The 19,800-nt window shown below is 34.0% G+C and overlaps 1 protein-coding gene across 6 annotated transcripts in view; it reads right to left on the minus strand.

Annotated features, from left to right (window-relative positions):
• POLR3G (RNA polymerase III subunit G) overlaps positions 1 to 19,800 on the minus strand; it is a 78,147-nt gene that overhangs the window by 27,362 nt on the left and 30,985 nt on the right. For all 6 annotated transcript variants that reach the window (XM_074282117.1, XM_074282115.1, XM_074282114.1 and 3 more), the window contains one exon: positions 1,925 to 1,990. In XM_074282117.1, coding sequence (XP_074138218.1) covers positions 1,925 to 1,990 — 66 coding nt within the window. The remainder of the gene's footprint in view (positions 1 to 1,924; positions 1,991 to 19,800) is intronic.

Genomic DNA, 19,800 nt, shown 5'->3' on the forward strand with positions numbered 1-19,800 from the left:
ATATGAGAAGTAAACTATCCCATGTTCTTCTAATTTGCTTACAGTTTCATTCTTTATGTTTAGATCATGACATAGACCATTTCAACCTTATCTTGATATATGGTATTAGGTGTGGGTCAATGCATACTTTCTGCCATACTAGTTTGCAATTTTCCCAACAGTTTCTGTCAAATAGTGAGTTCTTATCCTAAAAGCTGGGCTCTTTGGGTTCAGACCAATATTTCATTTCCAAAAATGAAAGTTCAAGTGCTCCATTCAGATAACTGTAGACTATATTGTACTATAAATGAATTAAAAACATTAAATCTCAGAGTAACCACATTACTGTTGTGTCTATAGCAGGCAAAGATCAGTTTTGCTGCAGTACCCTAACAAGAAATCCAGATAGTTCAGAGAAAAACAGACTATTTCAGTCAAAAAGGCAGCTTCTGCTTTCAGCCACCTTTATCACTATTGCTCTTTTCCATATTCCTTTGACTGTGTACCAAGTCATACCAAGCATGAAAATGAAGCATCATTAAAACAACACATCCAAAAACACTGTCAAATCACCAAAAAAGCTCATTAAGTTTGTGGCAAAAAATATTTAAGTCTCAAGTTCATATGACATTTCTTAGGTAATGATTTCTACAATTTAACAGAAAAAATGTTTCACGGAAAGTCAAGCTAAAGTATGAAGAGATAATAGTTTAGGACCAGTGAGAGATGAAGTAGAAAAAAATGAGATATTTGAAACTGTTTCCATGGGAACTTATGTCCTCATCAACAATAAGTGCAGACTGACCAACTATGTGCACATTTATAACATAAAAGAGGTAAAGCTCCCTTAAGCCCCTTTTGAAAGGTCAGGTGCACGAAAACATTGAAAATACTGATTAAAACATGAGATGAGATGGACAGTACAGAGAAAACAGACCTAGCTTGAGAAAACAGAGACATGGGTTTTGGCTCTGGCATTTCCATTAATTCATTTAATCACTCTGGCCCCAGTTTCCTCATCTGTATGTAAAAATCTGAGAGATAAATTGGATTAGGAGTTCCTAACCTGGGGTTTGTGGAAGAAAAACAACAACCAAAAAAAAAAAAATTTTTTTTAAAGATGAAAAGCTATATTTCCTTCATAATCTTATATATTTTATTTTTAGATATTTAAAAACATTTTTCTGAGAAAGGGTTCATCTGCTTCATCAGACTGCTAAAGGGACAAGACATACAAAAAGGCTTAAGAAACCTTAGGTTAGATGATCTTTAAAAATTTTGTTCAACCCTGATTCTATACCAAAAGTAAAAACCTTAATTATACAACAATCAAAATTACAAAATTTGTAAGAAAAGGTATCCAAACAACTAAAGATAAATTACATATGCCTAAAAAAAGATAAAATGTGTGGGGGGGTAAAACCAAGTAAAATAACACATCTTAAAACTAGAGTTTTCAAGGTATAAATAAATTTTCTCGGAAGAAGGGGCAAACCATTATTCATTTTACAGTACAGTTAAAAGGGCATGTGAGATAGGAAAGTGCAATTAATATGGAACCAATACTTTTGAGATTGGCAGTCCCTACAAAAAGAAATGTCTTTTGCTGATAACTAACTAGTTGTTATAGGTTGTCCCTGTATTCTAGTTCCTCCCTATTTCAAAATGGGAAAAATCCTCTTTTATGCCAGCTCCTAGAATATTCACATATCAGGTTATGAAAAGGAAGGGACTATGATCCACCTCTAGTGTTTAGCAATAATACATTAAGCACCTAATAAAAATTTCTTGAACTGAATTACTGAAGCCCTAATTTAAATTAAAAAAGAGAATTTGAGTTTAAGAAGAATACTCTTACCTCTAGGGTCTAAAGATAACAGAGATGGTTCTATGTAAAAGGAGACAAAAAATGTTTAAAATAAAAGTTTTAGCTAAACATATTTACCTGGTATCCATTCTAAATCATCATCTTTGTAGCTTTTCAGATATCTTTTACTGTATCTTTCAATTTCTAGAAACAAGATAGAAATTATCCATTAGCATAAATAATAAATAAAATAATAAATAAACTTAATAAAACAATTTCACAAGCCTGACTTCAGTTCAAATTTATTCTAATTAAAGGCACTGAATATCCCTTTCATTTTGTAGATTTTTTTTCAAGTACATTAAGTGCAAATTTCTAAGTCCATAAAGAAGCAATGGGTTTTATTCCTAGTTCTGCCACAATGACATTAAAAATAAAAAAATTTTAGATTCAAAGAAACTTCAGAGATGCCCTTATTTTGCACACAGAAAAATTGAAATCCAGAAAATATACATTACCTGCTCAAGATCAAAGAAATGATTAATGTTGGAGCCAGGAACAGAACTCACAAATCTAGATTTCCAAATGCAGTAATCTTCTCCCCTACTTTATGCTTCCATGTTTCCAAATTATTTCAATTAACAAAAATGAGTTTTCTCTTCCTTCTACCTACCCTAATGTTTAAAAAGAAAAATAAACAAAAGCCTTTCCACAAATACATATTGTCAAGGAAATTAATTTCTCATATTGAATGTATCTAAAAAATATGTCTCATTCTGCATTCTCAGTAGATCATCTTTCTGTCCAGAGATGGGAAGTATGTTTAATCATCAGTTATGATTTGTAGTTCCATTGGATCAAAATTCTTAAGTCTTTCAGTGTTATTTGTTTTCACAGTGTTGTTATTGTCTAAATTGTTCCATTGGTTATGCTCACTTCAGTGAAGTGACATATGTCTTCCTAAGGTTTCCCTGATACTGTTCTTTTCACAAATTTTTTTTTTTTTAACAGCACAACAGTATAATTTTACATTTATATACCATAATTTATTCTGTTATCCTCCATTGGATAGGCATCTCTTTTAGTTAGCATATGTACTTATGGGTCCTTTCCCACTTTCTTTCTTCTTCCATTTTAAATGTTATTATTTTATTTTATTTTCATTCAATCCCCACTTACTAGGTACCTAATTGATTAAGGTCCTAGGCTAGAAACTAGAGATACATAGATAAATAAAACCATGCCCCTACTTACAAGGAGTAACTAACCTAAGTTTTTCACTTTCTTTCCTCTCTTTTGGTTATGGACTCAGTAGTGTTAACATCAGGTTAGTCCAATATAATAAGTAGGGGGCAAAGTTCCAAATTACTTTCTCAAATAGCTGTTCTAATTCATAGGTCTACTATGAATACGTTATCTCCTTCAGCATTTGTCATTTTCCTTCTTTATTAACTTTTCCAATCTGATAGATACGAGGTAGAACCCTAAAACTTTTAAAATTTACATTTCTCAAATGCCTAGTCATTTGGAATTTTTTTCTCATATGGCTGGTGATAGATTGAATTTCTACCTTTCAAAACTACCTGTTGATATCTATTTGGCAGTTAAGGAATGGCTCTTATTCTTATTAATTTGAGATTTTTAATCAGCAAAACTTAACATAAAACTTTCCCTTTAGGATTCCATGGCACTGTTTCTAAAATCTAATTAACACATCCAACTTTTTGTCATAAATTGAGTTTTTTTAGTAAAGAACTTCTAATCAAATTATCACCGCTCCTTTCTTTAGATGGATGGAAACAACACAATAACTCTAGTAAGGATTTGTTTGGAATTTTCACTGATCCAGAAAATCAGAGCAAAGATAAACATTTTAAATGTGTTGCAAAACAAACAAACAAACAAACAAACAAACAAAAAAACAAAAACAAAAAAAAACCAGGGATACCAACACCTGGAGAGACAAATAATCTCCTCAAGAATCCAGAATCTTCCACACTCCATGAATCCCCTTGCTTCAGAAACCTTGAGCATCTTCAATTTCCCCCCAAACATCCAACATTCAATCAGTTCCAGAATTTTGTCAATGTTATCTCTGCAAAACCTATAGAATTTATTCCTTCTTTTCAAAATCCATGGATATCATTCTGGTTCAGGTCCCCATTACAATCTCTCACATCTACAATGACAAATACTAGTTTTGTTTCCAGTCTCTTTATTCTTCCCATTCATTGTAGTCATGGTGGGTATTAGATCCCAGACCAAATGTTCCGTTGTGGGAATTTTGGCTCTGTGGGATTCACTGAAGAGCAAGAACCCTGTGATTTTAGGGGATTGTTAAACCAAATCTCAGAAGTCACTCTCCATCCCAAAGAAAAAGTACTTCTTTCTTACTCAACTTATAGAGCTTGTGGGTGAAAGGAAAACCTCTAACAAATTTTTATTCTCTCTCATTCCCTTTAGAAAAGGGCAGATTTTATCCTGGGAAAAAGCTGTCCTAGAAGATCCTAGTGATCCCAGCCTCTCTATTAAAAAAGACAATTGGAGGCAAGTTTAAGTAGTCAAAACGCTGTCTTTTGGGAACGATTCCAATTTTTTGCTCTCTATTGTCTATCTTATCCTTTTTGATATCTTCATCCTGATCATGGTCTTTTCACACTACCTACAAGTCTCACCTCAAATATAAACTCACTGGTCCAGCTGCTATAGAGACTCATTCTTGCTTGCATTCCTGTACCTACTTAACAAACTTGAGTCCTCACCTAGCCCTTTGCTCCAACTATCTAGTTTTATTACCTACCTTCTAGACCAGGGCTTCTTAAACTTTTTCCATTCATGATCCCTTTTTAGCCAAGAAATTTTTATGTGACCCTGGGTATACAGGTATATAAAATAGTAGATAAATCAAACATTTACTGATAATAAATCATAATTTCTCAACCTCTATATTCAGTTTGCAGGCATGAACCACAGTTTAAAAAGCTGGGTTTTAGACCACATGTTTATTTCAGTCTATCACAGGCCATTCTAAATCTCTGACATGATGAATTCTAATACTTCTCAGCTTGATTTCTAATTGACATTACAGGGGAGTTAATTCTGACTATTTATTCATGGGGCCTGTAACTTTAAAGGTATAGCCAGGTGTCTTCCAAGGCTATATCATCCCTCTAATCCTAATTCTTTCTTCAATTATCCCAGTTGGCTGCCTGAGTAATTCATTATTTAGAAACATGGTTAATACATTTGAATTGAATGGTATACAGAGCACTATGCTAAGCATCGTGACAGATACAAAGTTTAGAGAAAATGAAATTTCTCATGGAATTTATAGTACAATAGAAAGATAAGATTACTATTCTACACAGTATTTCCACTTATGAATATTACAGAGGCACAGAAAAAGGCTAATTGGTTTGGGGAGGAATTAAGCAGATGAAAATAGGGAAGAATATTACAGGCTTAAGAAACAACAAGAGCAGAGGTATAGAAGGTGGTAAACTACTAGGGATGTTAAAAAAAACAAGGGATGCATCAAATAGGTCACTTTGGTTGAATTAAAGAATGGATGGAAGAAAATAAAAAATGATTAGACAGCAAAGATAAGAGAGTACTACATAATGGTAGGCCTTGAATGGCAAACATCCTTCTATTGATTTGCTCATATTGATCCCTTCCCATAGAATACATTTCCTTCCTAACTGCCTCATTTTTAAAAAGCAAACAAAAATACTGATACACATCCTTTAATATTCAGCTTAATCGTCCTGCTTCCTAAAGAGATGCTCGATACCCTCAGTCAGAAATACTTTTTCTCTCCTCTGAATTCCCATGTGACATGTATGTAATTTATTATATCAAAGAAAATGTGGTATTCCCAGTATTTAAATCTAAGCTTCTTGGTCAAAGATCACACTCATGGATCTCTGTAGTTCTCTTAGAATCTTTTTTTTAAAAAATCTTATTTAATATTTTATTTTTCCCCAATTATATGTAAAAGCAATTTTAACATTCTTCACTCCCAAATTTGATTTCCAGATATTTTTACTCACTTCATTTTCCCCCTATTGAGAAGGCAAGCAATAACAGATTATGCATGTATAGTTGTGCAAAACACATTTCCATGTAAATTATTCTGTGAAAGAAAACAAAGAAAATCCAAACAAAAATAAAATAAATAAAGAAAAAGTACCTGTGATCTGCATTCAGGTTCTACAAGTTCTTTCTCAGCACCTTTTATCATAAGTCCTACAGAACTGTCTTGGATCATTACATTGCTGAGAATAAGTTATTCATAGTAGATTATTGTACACTAGTGTCAGTACTATGTACAATGTTTTACTGGTTCTGCTCATTTTACTTTGCATCAGTTCATGTAAGTCTTTTCATGTTTTTGAGAGCATCCTACTTATAATTTCATTTTTAAAAAATATTATTTAAAATGTTACTTTTCCATGTAAAAACAATTTTAACATAGAATTAATTTCTACTTATGTATTAACTTTGTACTCACAAATACCCGAATACATGAGATCAACACAAAAATGCTGTGTTTTGTTTTGTAATGCAAACATTTATGAAAAATCAAGCCATGATAATGAATTTCAAGCAGCTATTGTTTTAAAAAATTAAACATGGGGCAGCTAGGTGGCGCAGTGGATAGAGCACCAGCCCTGAAATCAGGAGGACTCGAGTTCAAATCTGGTCTCAGACACTTAACACTTCCTAGCTGTGTGACCCTGGGCAAGTCACTTAACCCCAGCCTCAGGGGGGGAAAAAAATTAAACATGCTGGCTTATGTTTCCCATGATTACATGTAACATTAAGATGTCTTACTTTCTCTTTTGTTCCTTGGCTTTTCTAAGCTCTCTAATGGAAGAAAAAAAGAAGCAAATACATTTTTAATATTAATGTAATGGGAGATTTCTGTGTCTTCATCACATTTTAATGATGGTATGTTTGAAAATATGAGGATGATATTGATTCAGCTACTACAATGAAAGAAAAAAAACTAAGATCAATACATTATGACTAAACTAGGTGTTCAACAGAAGCTTTTAGGTATTTATGAAGACACTAATAGCTACCCTTTAATTATTGCTGGAAGAAAAAAGTACTCATCACAGTCAATAACCATAAAAGATGGTCAACTGAATGTCAACAAAAACTTAATCATTTGCAAGTAATAGTCCATACATCCATTCAAGTATTTACTGAATGCCTACTTCAAGCAAGACCTTGACAGTGCTAGGCACTGTGAGGAACATAAATTGGATAAGATAGAATTCCTGACAATGGAGAGACTTAAAGCCCATAGATCTCAAATAAGCTTCATGGATACACCCCCAAAAATAATTTAACCAACTTGTATAAACAAAATTCCAGCAATAATGTATAGAAATAGTTATACTGTAATCATTCAAGTTTCAACCTGCAGGTTAGAAAACCCTAAAAGATGTTGTATTTCAAAAGTAATTCACATTTCAGAAAGGCCTGGAGAATCTTACATGAACTGATGCTAAGTGAAGTGAGTAGAACCAAGAGAACGTTGTCCATAAGCAAAAACAAAATTATGTGATGATTATTTCTGATGAATTTGGCTCTTGTCAATAATGGGGTGAATCAGGCCAAATCCAATATCCTTGTGATGGATAGAGCCATCTGCATCCAGAAAGAGGACTGCTGAAACTGAATGTGGATCACAACATAGTTTTTTCACTTTTTGTTGTCGTTTGCTTGTTTTGTTTTCTTTCTCATTTTTTTTCTTTTTGACCTGATTTTTCTTATGCAGAATAATTGTGAAAATATGTATAGAAAAAATGTACATGCTTAACATATATTGGATTACTTGGCATCTAGGGAGGGGAAGGGAGAAGGGATGGAGAAAAAAAAAATTGGAATACAAGGCTTTGCAGGGGTAAATGTTGAAAATTATCTTTGTATGTATTTTGAAAATGAAAAACTAAACAACATAGTATTTTTACTTTGTTGTTGTTTGCTTGCATTTTGTTTTCTTTCTCGATCTGATTTTTCTTGTGCAGCATGATAATTGTGTTACTATGTGTAGAATAATCACACATGTTTAACATATATTGGATTACTTGCTATCTAAGAGAGGGGATAGGAGGAAGGGAAGGAGTAAAAAAAAAATTTGGAAAACAAGGTTTTGCAAGGGTGAATGTTGAAAACTATCTATGCACATGTTGTTGTTTTTGTTGTTGTTGTTGTTGTTTTTTTATTTAGAATTTTTTCCCACAGTATATATGCATGAGTAATTTTTTTATAATATTATCCCTTGTATTCATTTTTCCAAATTATCCCCCTCCTCCCTCCACTCCCTCCCCCCGATGACAGGCAATCCCATACATTTTACATGTGTTACAGTATAACCTAGATACAATATATGTGTGTAAATACCATTTTCTTGTTGCACATTAAGTCTTAGATTTCGAAGGTATAAGTAACCTGGGTAGATAGACAGTAGTGCTAACAATTTACATTCACTTCCCAGTGTTCCTTCTCTGGGTGTAGTTATTTCTGTCCATCATTGATCAACTGGAAGCTATGCACATGTTTTTGAAAATAAAAAGCTTTATAAAATGAATTAATTAAAAGAAAAGAAAAAACTATTATTTAAATAAATGACATAGCAAATCCTATCAAAAAAATAAAAATTCACAGTTTTCCCTAGATATACTAACTTAAAAAAAAAAAGTCATATAACTAGAATGTTCTTTTTCTGAATTTTTTATAAAGTCCTAGAATAAAAAGTTTCATTAATGTTCATGTGATAATTACCTAAGAGAGAGATCCTTCAATTATTTTTCATAAGGAATGATCACCAATGTACTTGAAGAATTGTTCATATCCATAAGGATCCATTTTAAAACGATAAATGTAAATTTAATTTATAATTAATCATAAGGCTGGCATTCAATGTCCACAGTTAGAGTAACAACAAATCTCAAGTAGTTACTGAGAAACATGAAGACAAACAAGGCAGGAGAGACTTGAAAAAGGAAAACAGGATGGAAAGAAAGGGGAAAGAAGAGGAAAAGAAGGAATACAGAATACAGAGAAAAAAGAAGAAGGGAGAGATGGTCTTCCTTCTATTTAGATGAGGCAAGTTCAAGGATCATATAGATGTGTTTCTGCCTGTCTCAGAAACAAAATGTTTAAAAAATTGAGAGGGAGACAAATACGTCCTTCATTTCCTCTTTTCCAGACTAATTAGTCTGTAGTTCACCAAACTTCATATACATTCCGACTTTTTGAGACTATTTCTCACTTCTGTGGAAGATGGTCTAGGGCAGTGGTCCTCAAACTTTTTAAATAGGGGGCCAGTTCACTGTCCCTCAGACTGTTGGATACTGGACTACAATAAAAACAAAACCTCACACTCTGTCTCTGTCCCTCAGCACATTTGCTATAACCCGGCGGGCTCATAAATGCTCTCAGCGGCAGCATCTGGCCAACGGGCCATAGTTTGAGAACCCCTGTATAGAAGAAAGATGACATTTACAGACTACAAGGTTCTATGACCAGAAATAGCAAGAGAGGAAGGCTCCATGTGGTAAACTCACAGAAAGGAATGTGAAAGACCGAAGTAGAAGCAGCAATTTCTGTTGGCCTAAACAACCAGTGCAAGTGTGACAAAGAATAGATCATCCCAGGTCTCTAGAATTCTATCCTGAGATTCTGTAGAATACCAAGAAGAACCAAGCAATCATAATCTCAGCGTTCTTGGGGGAACTGAATCCTGAGAAATGGCTGGCAGTACAGAAGCATAAGTTATTCATGGTAAGACTTACCAAACCATCCAAAAAAGCAGCAGAGATCAGATGTGACTCTAGCATAAAACCCCAAACTAGAGGAAACACTGATCAGGATTAAAAGAAAAATCACTGCAGATCTAAAGATCCATCCACTTTCTGCCCACAGAAGGAAATAGTTATTTTTCAAACAAACAAACAAACAAAAATAGAGAATCAAAGTAAAAAAGGGATTTGCCATAAGAATAACTAGAAGTAATAAAACAATAAAATGGAATAAAACTCTGGAAGAAAGAATCAGGAGATTAAATAGCTTAGAAGAGAAAGTGGTAAACTTTACCCAAATAATGGACTAAAAAGTAGAAATCAATTCAATTCAAAAAGAAATTAATGATACCACTACACACCTGTCAGACTGGCTAAGATGACAGGAACAAATAATGACAAATGTTGGAGGGGATGTGGGGAAATTGGGACACTAATACATTGCTGGTGGAGTTGCGAAAGAATCCAGCCATTCTGGAGAGCAATCTGGAATTATGCCCAAAAAGTTATCAAACTGTGCATACCCTTTGACCCAGCAGTGCTACTACTGGGATTATATCCCAAAGAAATACTAAAGAGCGGAAAGAGACATATATGTGCCAAAATGTTTGTGGCAGCTCTTTTTGTTGTAGCTAGAAACTGGAAGATGAATGGATGTCCATCAGTTGGAGAATGGTTGGGTAAATTGTGGTATATGAAGGTTATGGAATATTATTGCTCGGTAAGAAATGACCAGCAGGAGGAATATAGAGAGGCCTGGAGAGACTTAAATCAACTGATGCTGAGTGAAATGAGCAGAACGAGAAGATCACTGTACACTTCAACAACAATACTGTATGAGGATGTATTCTGATGGAAGTGGAAATCTTCAACATAAAGAAGATCCAACTCACTTCCAGTTGATCAATGATGGACAGAGGTAGCTACACCGGAAGAAACACTGGGAGGGGAATGAAAATTGTTAGCACTAATATCTGTCTGCCCAGGTTGCATGTACCTTCGGATTCTAATGTTTATTGTGCAACAAGAAAATGATATTCGCACACATGTATTGTACCTAGACTATATTGTAACACATGTAAAATGTATGGTATTGCCTGTCGTCGGGGGGAGGGAATAGAGGGAGGGGGGGTAATTTGGAAAAATGAATACAAGGGATAATATTATAAAATATATATATATATATATATATAATAAAAAAAAAAAAAGAAAAAAAAAGAAATTAATGAGTTCATGGGATGGTAATTAAGAATTTTCTAATTGCATCCTGAGAGAAACCCCAAAAAGTCTCAGGAATGTCATAGCAAAAATCCAAAACGCCAGTTTCAAAGAAAAAATATTAAATAAAGCACTAGCAATTAAAATATCAAGGAATCACAGACAGGATCACATACAACCTGGCAATTTCTAGGGAAGGAAAAGAGAAAGGAATATATGTATAACTCTCTGCCAGGTACTATGCTAAGTGCTTCACAAATTATCACATTTGATCTTTACAAAAACCCCAGGTAGGGGTTTGATTACTACAAAGTAGTTCTATAACTACTTTCATTATATGTTTGAGGAAAATGAGGCAAAAAAAAGTTAAGTGTCTTGTATACGGATACATGGCTAATTAGTGTCTTAAGCTATATTTGAGCTCATCTTCCTGACTCCAGGCCGGGCCTTCAGTCTACTGTGCCACCTACTTGCTTCAGGTTCTACTAAAAACAAGAAAAGATTTTGGAATGACATAGAAAAAATAAAAAATATAGACTTGCAATCAACAGTAAATTACCCTGCTGGCTGAATAGAATCCTACAGGGGGAAAAATGATTTCTTTATGGAATAGAGGTCATTCAAACCAAGCTGAATAGAAATTCTAAAAGACAAACACAAAAGACTTAAGAAATTTTGAAAAACAAATTTATTTGAGCAATTGGAAAGGGCCAAATGATGTTTATCTTAATAGTCTAATGGAGGAAGAATACATTCAGAGTATTTACATTTTAAAAGAGTATTGAGACAAATAAGAAAAACAAAGGTCCTGTGAGTATGTATATATATATATATATATATATATATATATATATATATATATATCCCTTCTTAAGATTTGAGAGAGGAAAGAGAAAAGAGGGTAAAAGAAATACACTGGTATGGAAAGAAGGAAGAAAGGGATGGGATTTGCTCTTTTTCATAACTGGAATGCATGAGAAATGTATACAAAAAAAATGGAGGAAAGAATGGGTTACTCTTTATCTGAAACATATAAAGAAGAGTTAAACTCACATACATATTCAAAGAAAAATATATTAAGCTCAAAAGGGAAAAACAAAAAAATTTGGGAAGAAGGTTAAGATGGAGGATAATATTAATGTTGTTGTTCAGTTATGTCTAAATCTTTGTGATCCCATTTGGGGTTTTCTTGACAAAGATACTACAGTGATTTGATATTTCCTTCTTTACAAATGAAAATCTAGACAAACAAGGTTAAGTGACTTGCCCAGAGTCACATAGCTGGTAGGTGTATGAGGCCAGATTTGAACTCCAGTTTTCCATGACCCCAGAGCCTTCATTCCATCCACTGTACTACCTAGTTGCCCCTCTGAGGAGGAAATTGTAAAAACAACAACAACAACAACAACAACAAAGAAAACCTCCTAATCTTGAAGGAGGCAACAAATTAAAAGGGGAATAAGAAAATCTATCTAAGATTATCTAAGAGACAGAAATGCTCATTAGCTGTGGAATGACCAAAGAAACTATGGCATGTAAATGTGACAGATATTAGTGTGCAGTAAGAAATCACTGAAAGACAATTTCCAAGAATCCTGAATAGTATTTACTATGATGCAATGAAGTACATAGACCTGGGAGAATAGTTTATACAAGGACAACACACTATAAAGAAATATAAATTTGAAATATACAAGAACTGATCAATTTAATGACCAGCTATGGCTATGATAAAGCCGGTTATCCATACTTCCTGATGAGAGATTCAAGACAAAGAGATAATATACTCTTAAATTTTTTTTTTAAATTTTTAATACACATTGCTTTATGAATCATGTTGGGAGGAAAAAAATCAGAACAAAAGGGAAAAATCATGGAAGAAAAGAAAAAAAAAAACAGAAAAAAGAAGTAAACATAGCATTGCTGATTTACATTCAATCTTCATGGTTCTTTTTCTGGATGTAGATGCATGTTTATTGGTATTGCCTTGGATCACTGAACTACTGAGAAGTACCAAGTCTCTGACAATTCATCATCATATTCTCTGTTAATTATGTACAATGTATTCCAGGTTCTGCTTGTTTCATTCAGGGTCAGTTCATGTAAATCTTTTTATATTTTTGTAAAATGCTTGTTCAACACTTTTTATAGAACAATAATATTCCATTATCTTCATATACCACAACTTGTTTAGCCATTCCCCAATTGATGAGTATCTATTCATTTTCCAATTTTTTATTACCACAAAAAGAGCTGCTACAAATATTTTTGCATATGTGGGCCCTTTTCCCTCCTTTACAATTTCCTTGGGATACAGACCTAGTAATGGTACTGCTGGGTCAAAGAATATACACAGTTTTATAGTCCTTTTGGCATAGTTCCAAATTACTTTCCAGAATGGTTGGGTCATTTCACAACTCAACCATCAATGCATTAGTATGCATTAGTATCCCAGTTTTCCCACATCTCTTTCAACATGAGATATTATATATATATATATATATATATATATATATATATATATATATATGTATGTACACACATTCTTTACATATATATGTATATATTCCTTGACATGGTTCTGTGTGGATTAGTTTTGCCTGAATATAGGTATGTGCTAGAAGCATGATTTTTTACTTTTTTTAAAGTTGACAGACTGTTGATGGGAATAAGGTGAGCAATTAGCAAGAGTGATGCCAAAAAAACAAGAGGATCACTGAAATGTTTTTAAAAGTAAAAGCCATAGAAAAGAAAAAGTTCAGAAGAAGACACAAACAAGCAGGATCATTTTGACAATAACATGTAGAATTTGTCATATAATTTTTTTAAAAAGCAGTACAAAATTTAAGTTCATATTTTATACATTTTTTTTGTTTTGCTATATATGTGGAAATGCTTTTTTATGATGTTAATTTCAAAATAACAAAAGTGTTTTGTTTTTAAAAGATAAAATCAAGAAAGAAAATCATGGAGACAATGTGGAGAAGACTGAATTGGTAAAATAGGTCATAAATTGAATATAGGGATAAATTTGATGAGATTTGAGAGAAACTCAGGAAAGTTTAAAGAACAATCGAGCACTTTCAAGTCCAGATACTACTCTTGGTTCTATTTCTGGGTTAAAAAGAAGAACCGGATCTCCATTATTATATCTATAAATGGAGAAAAACTAGGTTCTCTCGACTTCTTTCCTACACTATATCTGTGATCTAAAATTTGACAAGATGAAGGAGAATCAAGTAGAATTAGGCATTTGAACCTGAAAAAGAAAACTCAAGAAAAAGGAGAAGGCAGTTGACAAGATCAGATAAAAGAAGTTAACTGAAAAGTAAAGCAAGACTGATAAAGTGTACTGATGTGTAGTACATATTGGTGAAAGAGCTGGAGGTAAACATGAGGCTAAAAGGGAAGGAAATATGGCTATGAAGTTGATGAATCTAAAAAAAGGAAGTTGAATGGAATTGTCAAATGATTAAGAGGTGACAATTGGCTGTCAGAATACTGTAGTGTCAATACTCTCTAAAGAGAAAAGAATAGGAATTAAACAGCTGTAAAAAAAAATTAAGAGTTTAAAAAAAGTTTTGGGTCTCTTTTGAAGAAGGAGCTGATGACCTGAGAAGAAGCTACTTGCCCTTCAAATAAAGATTTAGCAGAACCAAAGGAGTTGTCAGGTAAAATAGCTAGTAAGAGCCAGGGAAGGAAGAGAACAACAACAGTGATTGTTGATTCCTAATTCATGGACACTGAAGCAACTATTTGTGAACCTAACAACAAGAGTGAGGTTGGTGCCTTTCCAGGGCATGTATCCAAGCAATTACAAAGAATTATCAGATTTATCAAAATGGATGACAACTTCCAACTACTGGTGATTCACACTGGCATAAATGACACTGCCAGGAAGAACCTTAAAAGTCTGCCAACAAAAATCTGTTATTGGAAGGGGAAAAAAGAAAATCCAAAAACTGAAGACCACGGGAACACAAGATAGGTTTTCTTTTACTGTTGCTCATTGAAGTAAAGGGATACAAAAGAGCAAAACTAATTTAGAAAGTTAACAACTGGCTAATAAAGTGGTAACTGACACTAGAATTTGGAGTTTCAGACCACAACTTAAAATTCTGAGATAATAGATTCCTGACTAGAGAGTATACTATCAAAGATTATAAGAATGTTTTAGGTATCCTAGCAAATTCAACTGAATTAAATAAACATTTATTAGGTATCTACTGTTTGCCAGGCACTCTTGTTAATTTCCGGGAAATATAAATAAGAAAGTCTCTGCCCTTGAAGAGAATATAATTTAATGATGCAAGGCAAATAAAAAAAAAGGAAGGTTTGCTAGGTAGCACCCAGCAGAGGAGCATGTATGTGGCGTCAAAACCAAGCAGAGTTGCTGATGTAAATTACTCTTCAACGAATTTATTGTTCTATGCTCCAGTCTTCTAATCAGAGGGAAGAGACAACTGAGGGAGCTGAGAAAGTGTAAGCATCAAAAACTGAGTCAACCTACATCATGAAGAGATTTCAGGTGATCAGCTTATCCTGGAGGAAGAATGATGCTCTATGGAATCAAAACCAAATGGAGTCATTGATGAAAAATAAAGAATTTAATCAAAAAGACTTTTATCTAAAAAAAAGCACAAGGAAAGAAGACAGTATCTGAAATCATAAAAATATCTACAAAAAGAAGCAGAATATCTATTGAAACATCTAAAAGTTCTTGAACAAAATCCAAAAAAGAAGCAATAGTAAAACCCATGGCCTAAGCACAAATGAACAAAAGAACTAGAGATCTAGATGCAAGGAGGTAAATATGACCTTAGAAGTATCAATGAGATTTCATAGATTAAAGCTTATGACAGAAACCATGAACTTTGAATGGATATATTTTTAAAAATTTTAATTGTAAAAGAAAAATATAAGATAAAGATGGAGGGGGTAGCATTGCATTTTAAGAACATATGCTTATATGATGAAATCCAGGAACCAGATGGAGGAAACATGATAGAAATGATTTCATTTAAGGCCAAGGAAAGAAAAATAATTTTTTTCACTCAAGTATGCTACAGTTTGGGCAGCCAGATGGCACATCAGTTAAGACTGGGTAGAGTCTGGAAAACATGAATTCAAATCTGGGCTTAGACACTTACTACTTGTGTCATCATGGGCAAATTACTTAACTGTTTGACTTAGTTTCCTTTATCTGTATAATGAGCTAGAAAAGGAAATGGCAAATTACTCCCATATCTTTGCCAAGAAAACCTCAAATGGGGAGAGTTGGTCACGAATGACTAACAATATACTACAGATCACCAGAAAAGAAAGCTGAAATAGATGAGGAACTTGGCAACTAGATTCTCAAGCCTGACACAAAGGATTGGTATACTAGTATTAGGAGACTTTAATTATTCAGACCTTTACTGAATCTTATCTTTCTGCCAAAAGTATAATATCCAATAACTTAGTGAGAAGTTCATCCTTCATAATATGGAAAAAACAAAAGAGAAATTCTATATTGAATCTATTCTCACAAACCAGAATGAACTCGGTGTTGGGGTGGGAATGATAGGAACCTTAGGAAAAAGTGGCTATTCCCTCCAAGAGTTTATGAGGGAAAGGAAATCTAGGTACAATCTGACATGCACTTGATGTGGGAGAAATAAGTTCAAAAGCTCCAGAAGAAAGAAGTAGGATTCCATGGATTAAAATGTCCCAAGGGAAGAAGAGCTCATCCCAGGAAGATAGGAGATATTCAAAACACAAAGAGAAACAATACCAAAAAATGAGAATGAAATGAGTGGTATTTCTTAAGATCACTAGGGGAGATCATAGGGAACTCATCAACCAGCTTAAATTTAAACAAACAAAAAAAAAAAAAAAAAAGGAAGCAAGGACACATAACAGAGGATGAATATAAAATGATTGGATAGTGACTGAAATGACAAAGCTCAAAAAGAGCTAAGACTGCCAAGGGAAGATGACAAAAAGAAAAAGGTATTTGAAACAGCTTTAGTAGAAGGGGGAAAAGATACAGATTTTGTTTGGGGAAGATGAGACTAAAAAGACAGAGTTGGCTCAACAGTTATTTTGCTTTTTTTCTCTGCCAAGATCAATGACCTTGACAGTGGAAATTACAGAATAAAATAACAAGGAACTGAAACACAAAATTAGTAAGGAGTAAGAGAGTTCCCACAATGCCTTTGATGAATTCAAGTCATTTGGCTCAGAAAGAACTCAGATATGACTGATGAAATTTCTAAACTAAGAAAAACAGGAGACACATCATAATATTGGAAAGGAGAAAATGATCTGGACTTCAAAAATAAAAGGAGAATCTAGAAGCTATAAGCCCTAAACTTGGATTGGAATCCTGAGAAAAGCTAGAAATCATCAATTTTTATTTATTTATTTTTTTTTGAGGCTGGGGTTAAGTGACTTGCCCAGGGTCACACAGCTAGGAAGTGTTAAGTGTCTGAGACCAAATTTGAACTCAAGTCCTCCTGAATTCAAGGCTGGTGCTCTATCCACTGCGCCACCTAGCTGCCCCTTAGAAATGATCATTTAAAAAAAAAAAAAAGTGTCCTTTGGGAAGGGAAATGCCATCCATATCCAGAGAAAGAACCATGGAGACTGAATGTGGACTGAAGCTTCATATTTTCACCTTTTTTTGTTTGTTTTCTTTCTGGTACTTTTTTCCCCTTTTGGTCCAATTTTTCTTGTACAACATAAGAAATATGGAAATATGTTTAAAAGGACTACATATGACAGGATAATAGGCAGCGCCAAGATGGAAGAGTAAAGGCAAGAACTTGCCTAACTTCTCCCCCAAACTGCTCCAAATTCCTTAAATACTGACTAAACAAATTTTAGAGGATCAGAACACTCAAAAATATGGTGTAGAACATTTTCCAGGCAAAGGCAACTTAGAAGCTCAGCAGAAAAGGTCTGTGACACCAGTGTGGGAGTCCAGCTTCAGAAAAAGTTTCTGACCCTTGAACGTTGTTATAATGATAAGAAAGATCAAAACACATACTCAGAAAATGATGACAAAATCAAAGTTCCTACGTCCAAAACCTCCAAGAAAAATAAGTGTTGGGCTCAGGTCACAGAAGAGCTCAAAAATGATGCTGAAAATCAAGTAGGAAACAGAGAAGAAAAATCAGGAAAAGAACTGAGTACAAAAGAAAATATAAAAAGCTAATGAAGAGAATACAGGGGGTGAAGGCTTTAATCCCAAAAAGCTGGCATCTTACAGGACCTGTTCACACCCACCCACAGTGTCTCAGCCAACTCTCAGAGTTTCAAAGAATAGATGCAGCCATTGCTGTCCTGCTAGTACCTCTCTGCAGCCCCCTGCAGTCTGTACAGGAAGCTCGGTAACACCATCCAGACCCATTCCTTCTCCCCCCCTCAAAAAAAAAAGCAGACCATTTGTTTCTTTGCTAATTTGTTTTCTTTGATTCTTCTTTGACAAAATGAGCCAGGAATATGGATAGAGAGCAGACTTTAAACCCTGAGGAGACAAAAAACAGATTGTCTCCAAAGGAATCCACAAAGGGGGATATGATCTGCTCTCAACAAACAAGACTCTCATAGAGGAAATCAAAAAGGCTCTCATAAGAGAGCTAGAAGAGAAATGGGAAAAGAAAAGGGAAGCTCGGCAAGAGAGTCTGGAGAAATCATCTCACTGATTTGAAGACAGAGTGGATAAAGAAATCAAATCCTTGAAAAACAGGATTAGTGAGTTGGAAAAAGAAAACAGCTCTCTGAAAAATAAAATTGGTGAAATGGAAAAAAAATCCATAGAACAAAACAGCTCACTTAAAAACTCACTTGGACAATTAGAAAAAGATATTTTAAAAAGTAAGTGAAGAAAACACATCATTGAAAATCAGAATTGAACAAATAAAAGTGAATGACTCAAGGGGAAACCAAGAATCAGTCAAGCAAAACCAGAAAAATGAAACACTGGAAAAGAATGTCAAGTACCTTCTTGGGAAGACAACAGACCTGGAAAATAGATCCAGGAGAGACAATCTGAGAATTATTGGACGCCCTGAAAAATATGATGAAAAAAGAGCCTGGACACTATTTTCCAGGAAATTATCAAAGAGAACTGCCCACATGTTTTAAAAACAGAGGATAAAATAGACATTGAAAGAATTCATCGATCACCTACTGAAAGGGACCCAAAAATCAAAACGCCAAGAAATATAGTGGTCAAGTTCAAGAACCATCAGACCAAGGAAAATGTATTGGAAGCTGCTAGAAAAAATCAGTTCAAATATAGAGGAGCCACAATAAGGATTACCCAGGATCTAGCAGCGTCCATATTAAAAGGATCAAAGAGCCTGGAATATGATATTCCGAAAAGCTAAAGAACTTGGTATGCAGCCAAGAATAACTTACCCAGCAAAAATGAGCATCTTTTTCAAGGGAGGAAGATGGACATTTAACAAAACAAATGAATTCCATCTATTCTTGATGAAAAAATCAGAACTAAACAAAAAGTTTGATCTCCAAATATAGGACTCGAGAAACATAAAAAGGTAAAAAGAAATCTTGGGAACTATATTTCTGCTATAAAGATATATAAAGAACACATGTATACATTGTTCCAGAAACTACAGGTGGAAAGAAAATTATACCAGAAAAAAGGGTAAAGTGGTGGTACTACATCTCATGAAGAGGCAAAGGTAACCTATTATATCTGAGAGAAAGAATGGAGGGGGATGAACATAGTGTGTATCATATTCTCATCAGAATTGCCTTAAAGAGAAAAATATTAGACATATTTGATTTACAGAGAAACTTCTCCTACCTCATTGAAAAGTGGGAGAGGAAAAGTGAAAAGGGAAGGAGTAAGCTTAAGCAGAAGGGAATACAGAAATTGTGAGGAAAAGGGGTAAATTAGGGGGAGGAATTATAAAGTGGGGAAAGGATACTAAAAAGGGAGGGCTGTGAAAAGCAAGTGGTGCC

This window comes from Sminthopsis crassicaudata, chromosome 1 (genome assembly GCF_048593235.1).
Source record: "Sminthopsis crassicaudata isolate SCR6 chromosome 1, ASM4859323v1, whole genome shotgun sequence".
Lineage (NCBI taxonomy): Eukaryota > Metazoa > Chordata > Mammalia > Dasyuromorphia > Dasyuridae > Sminthopsis > Sminthopsis crassicaudata.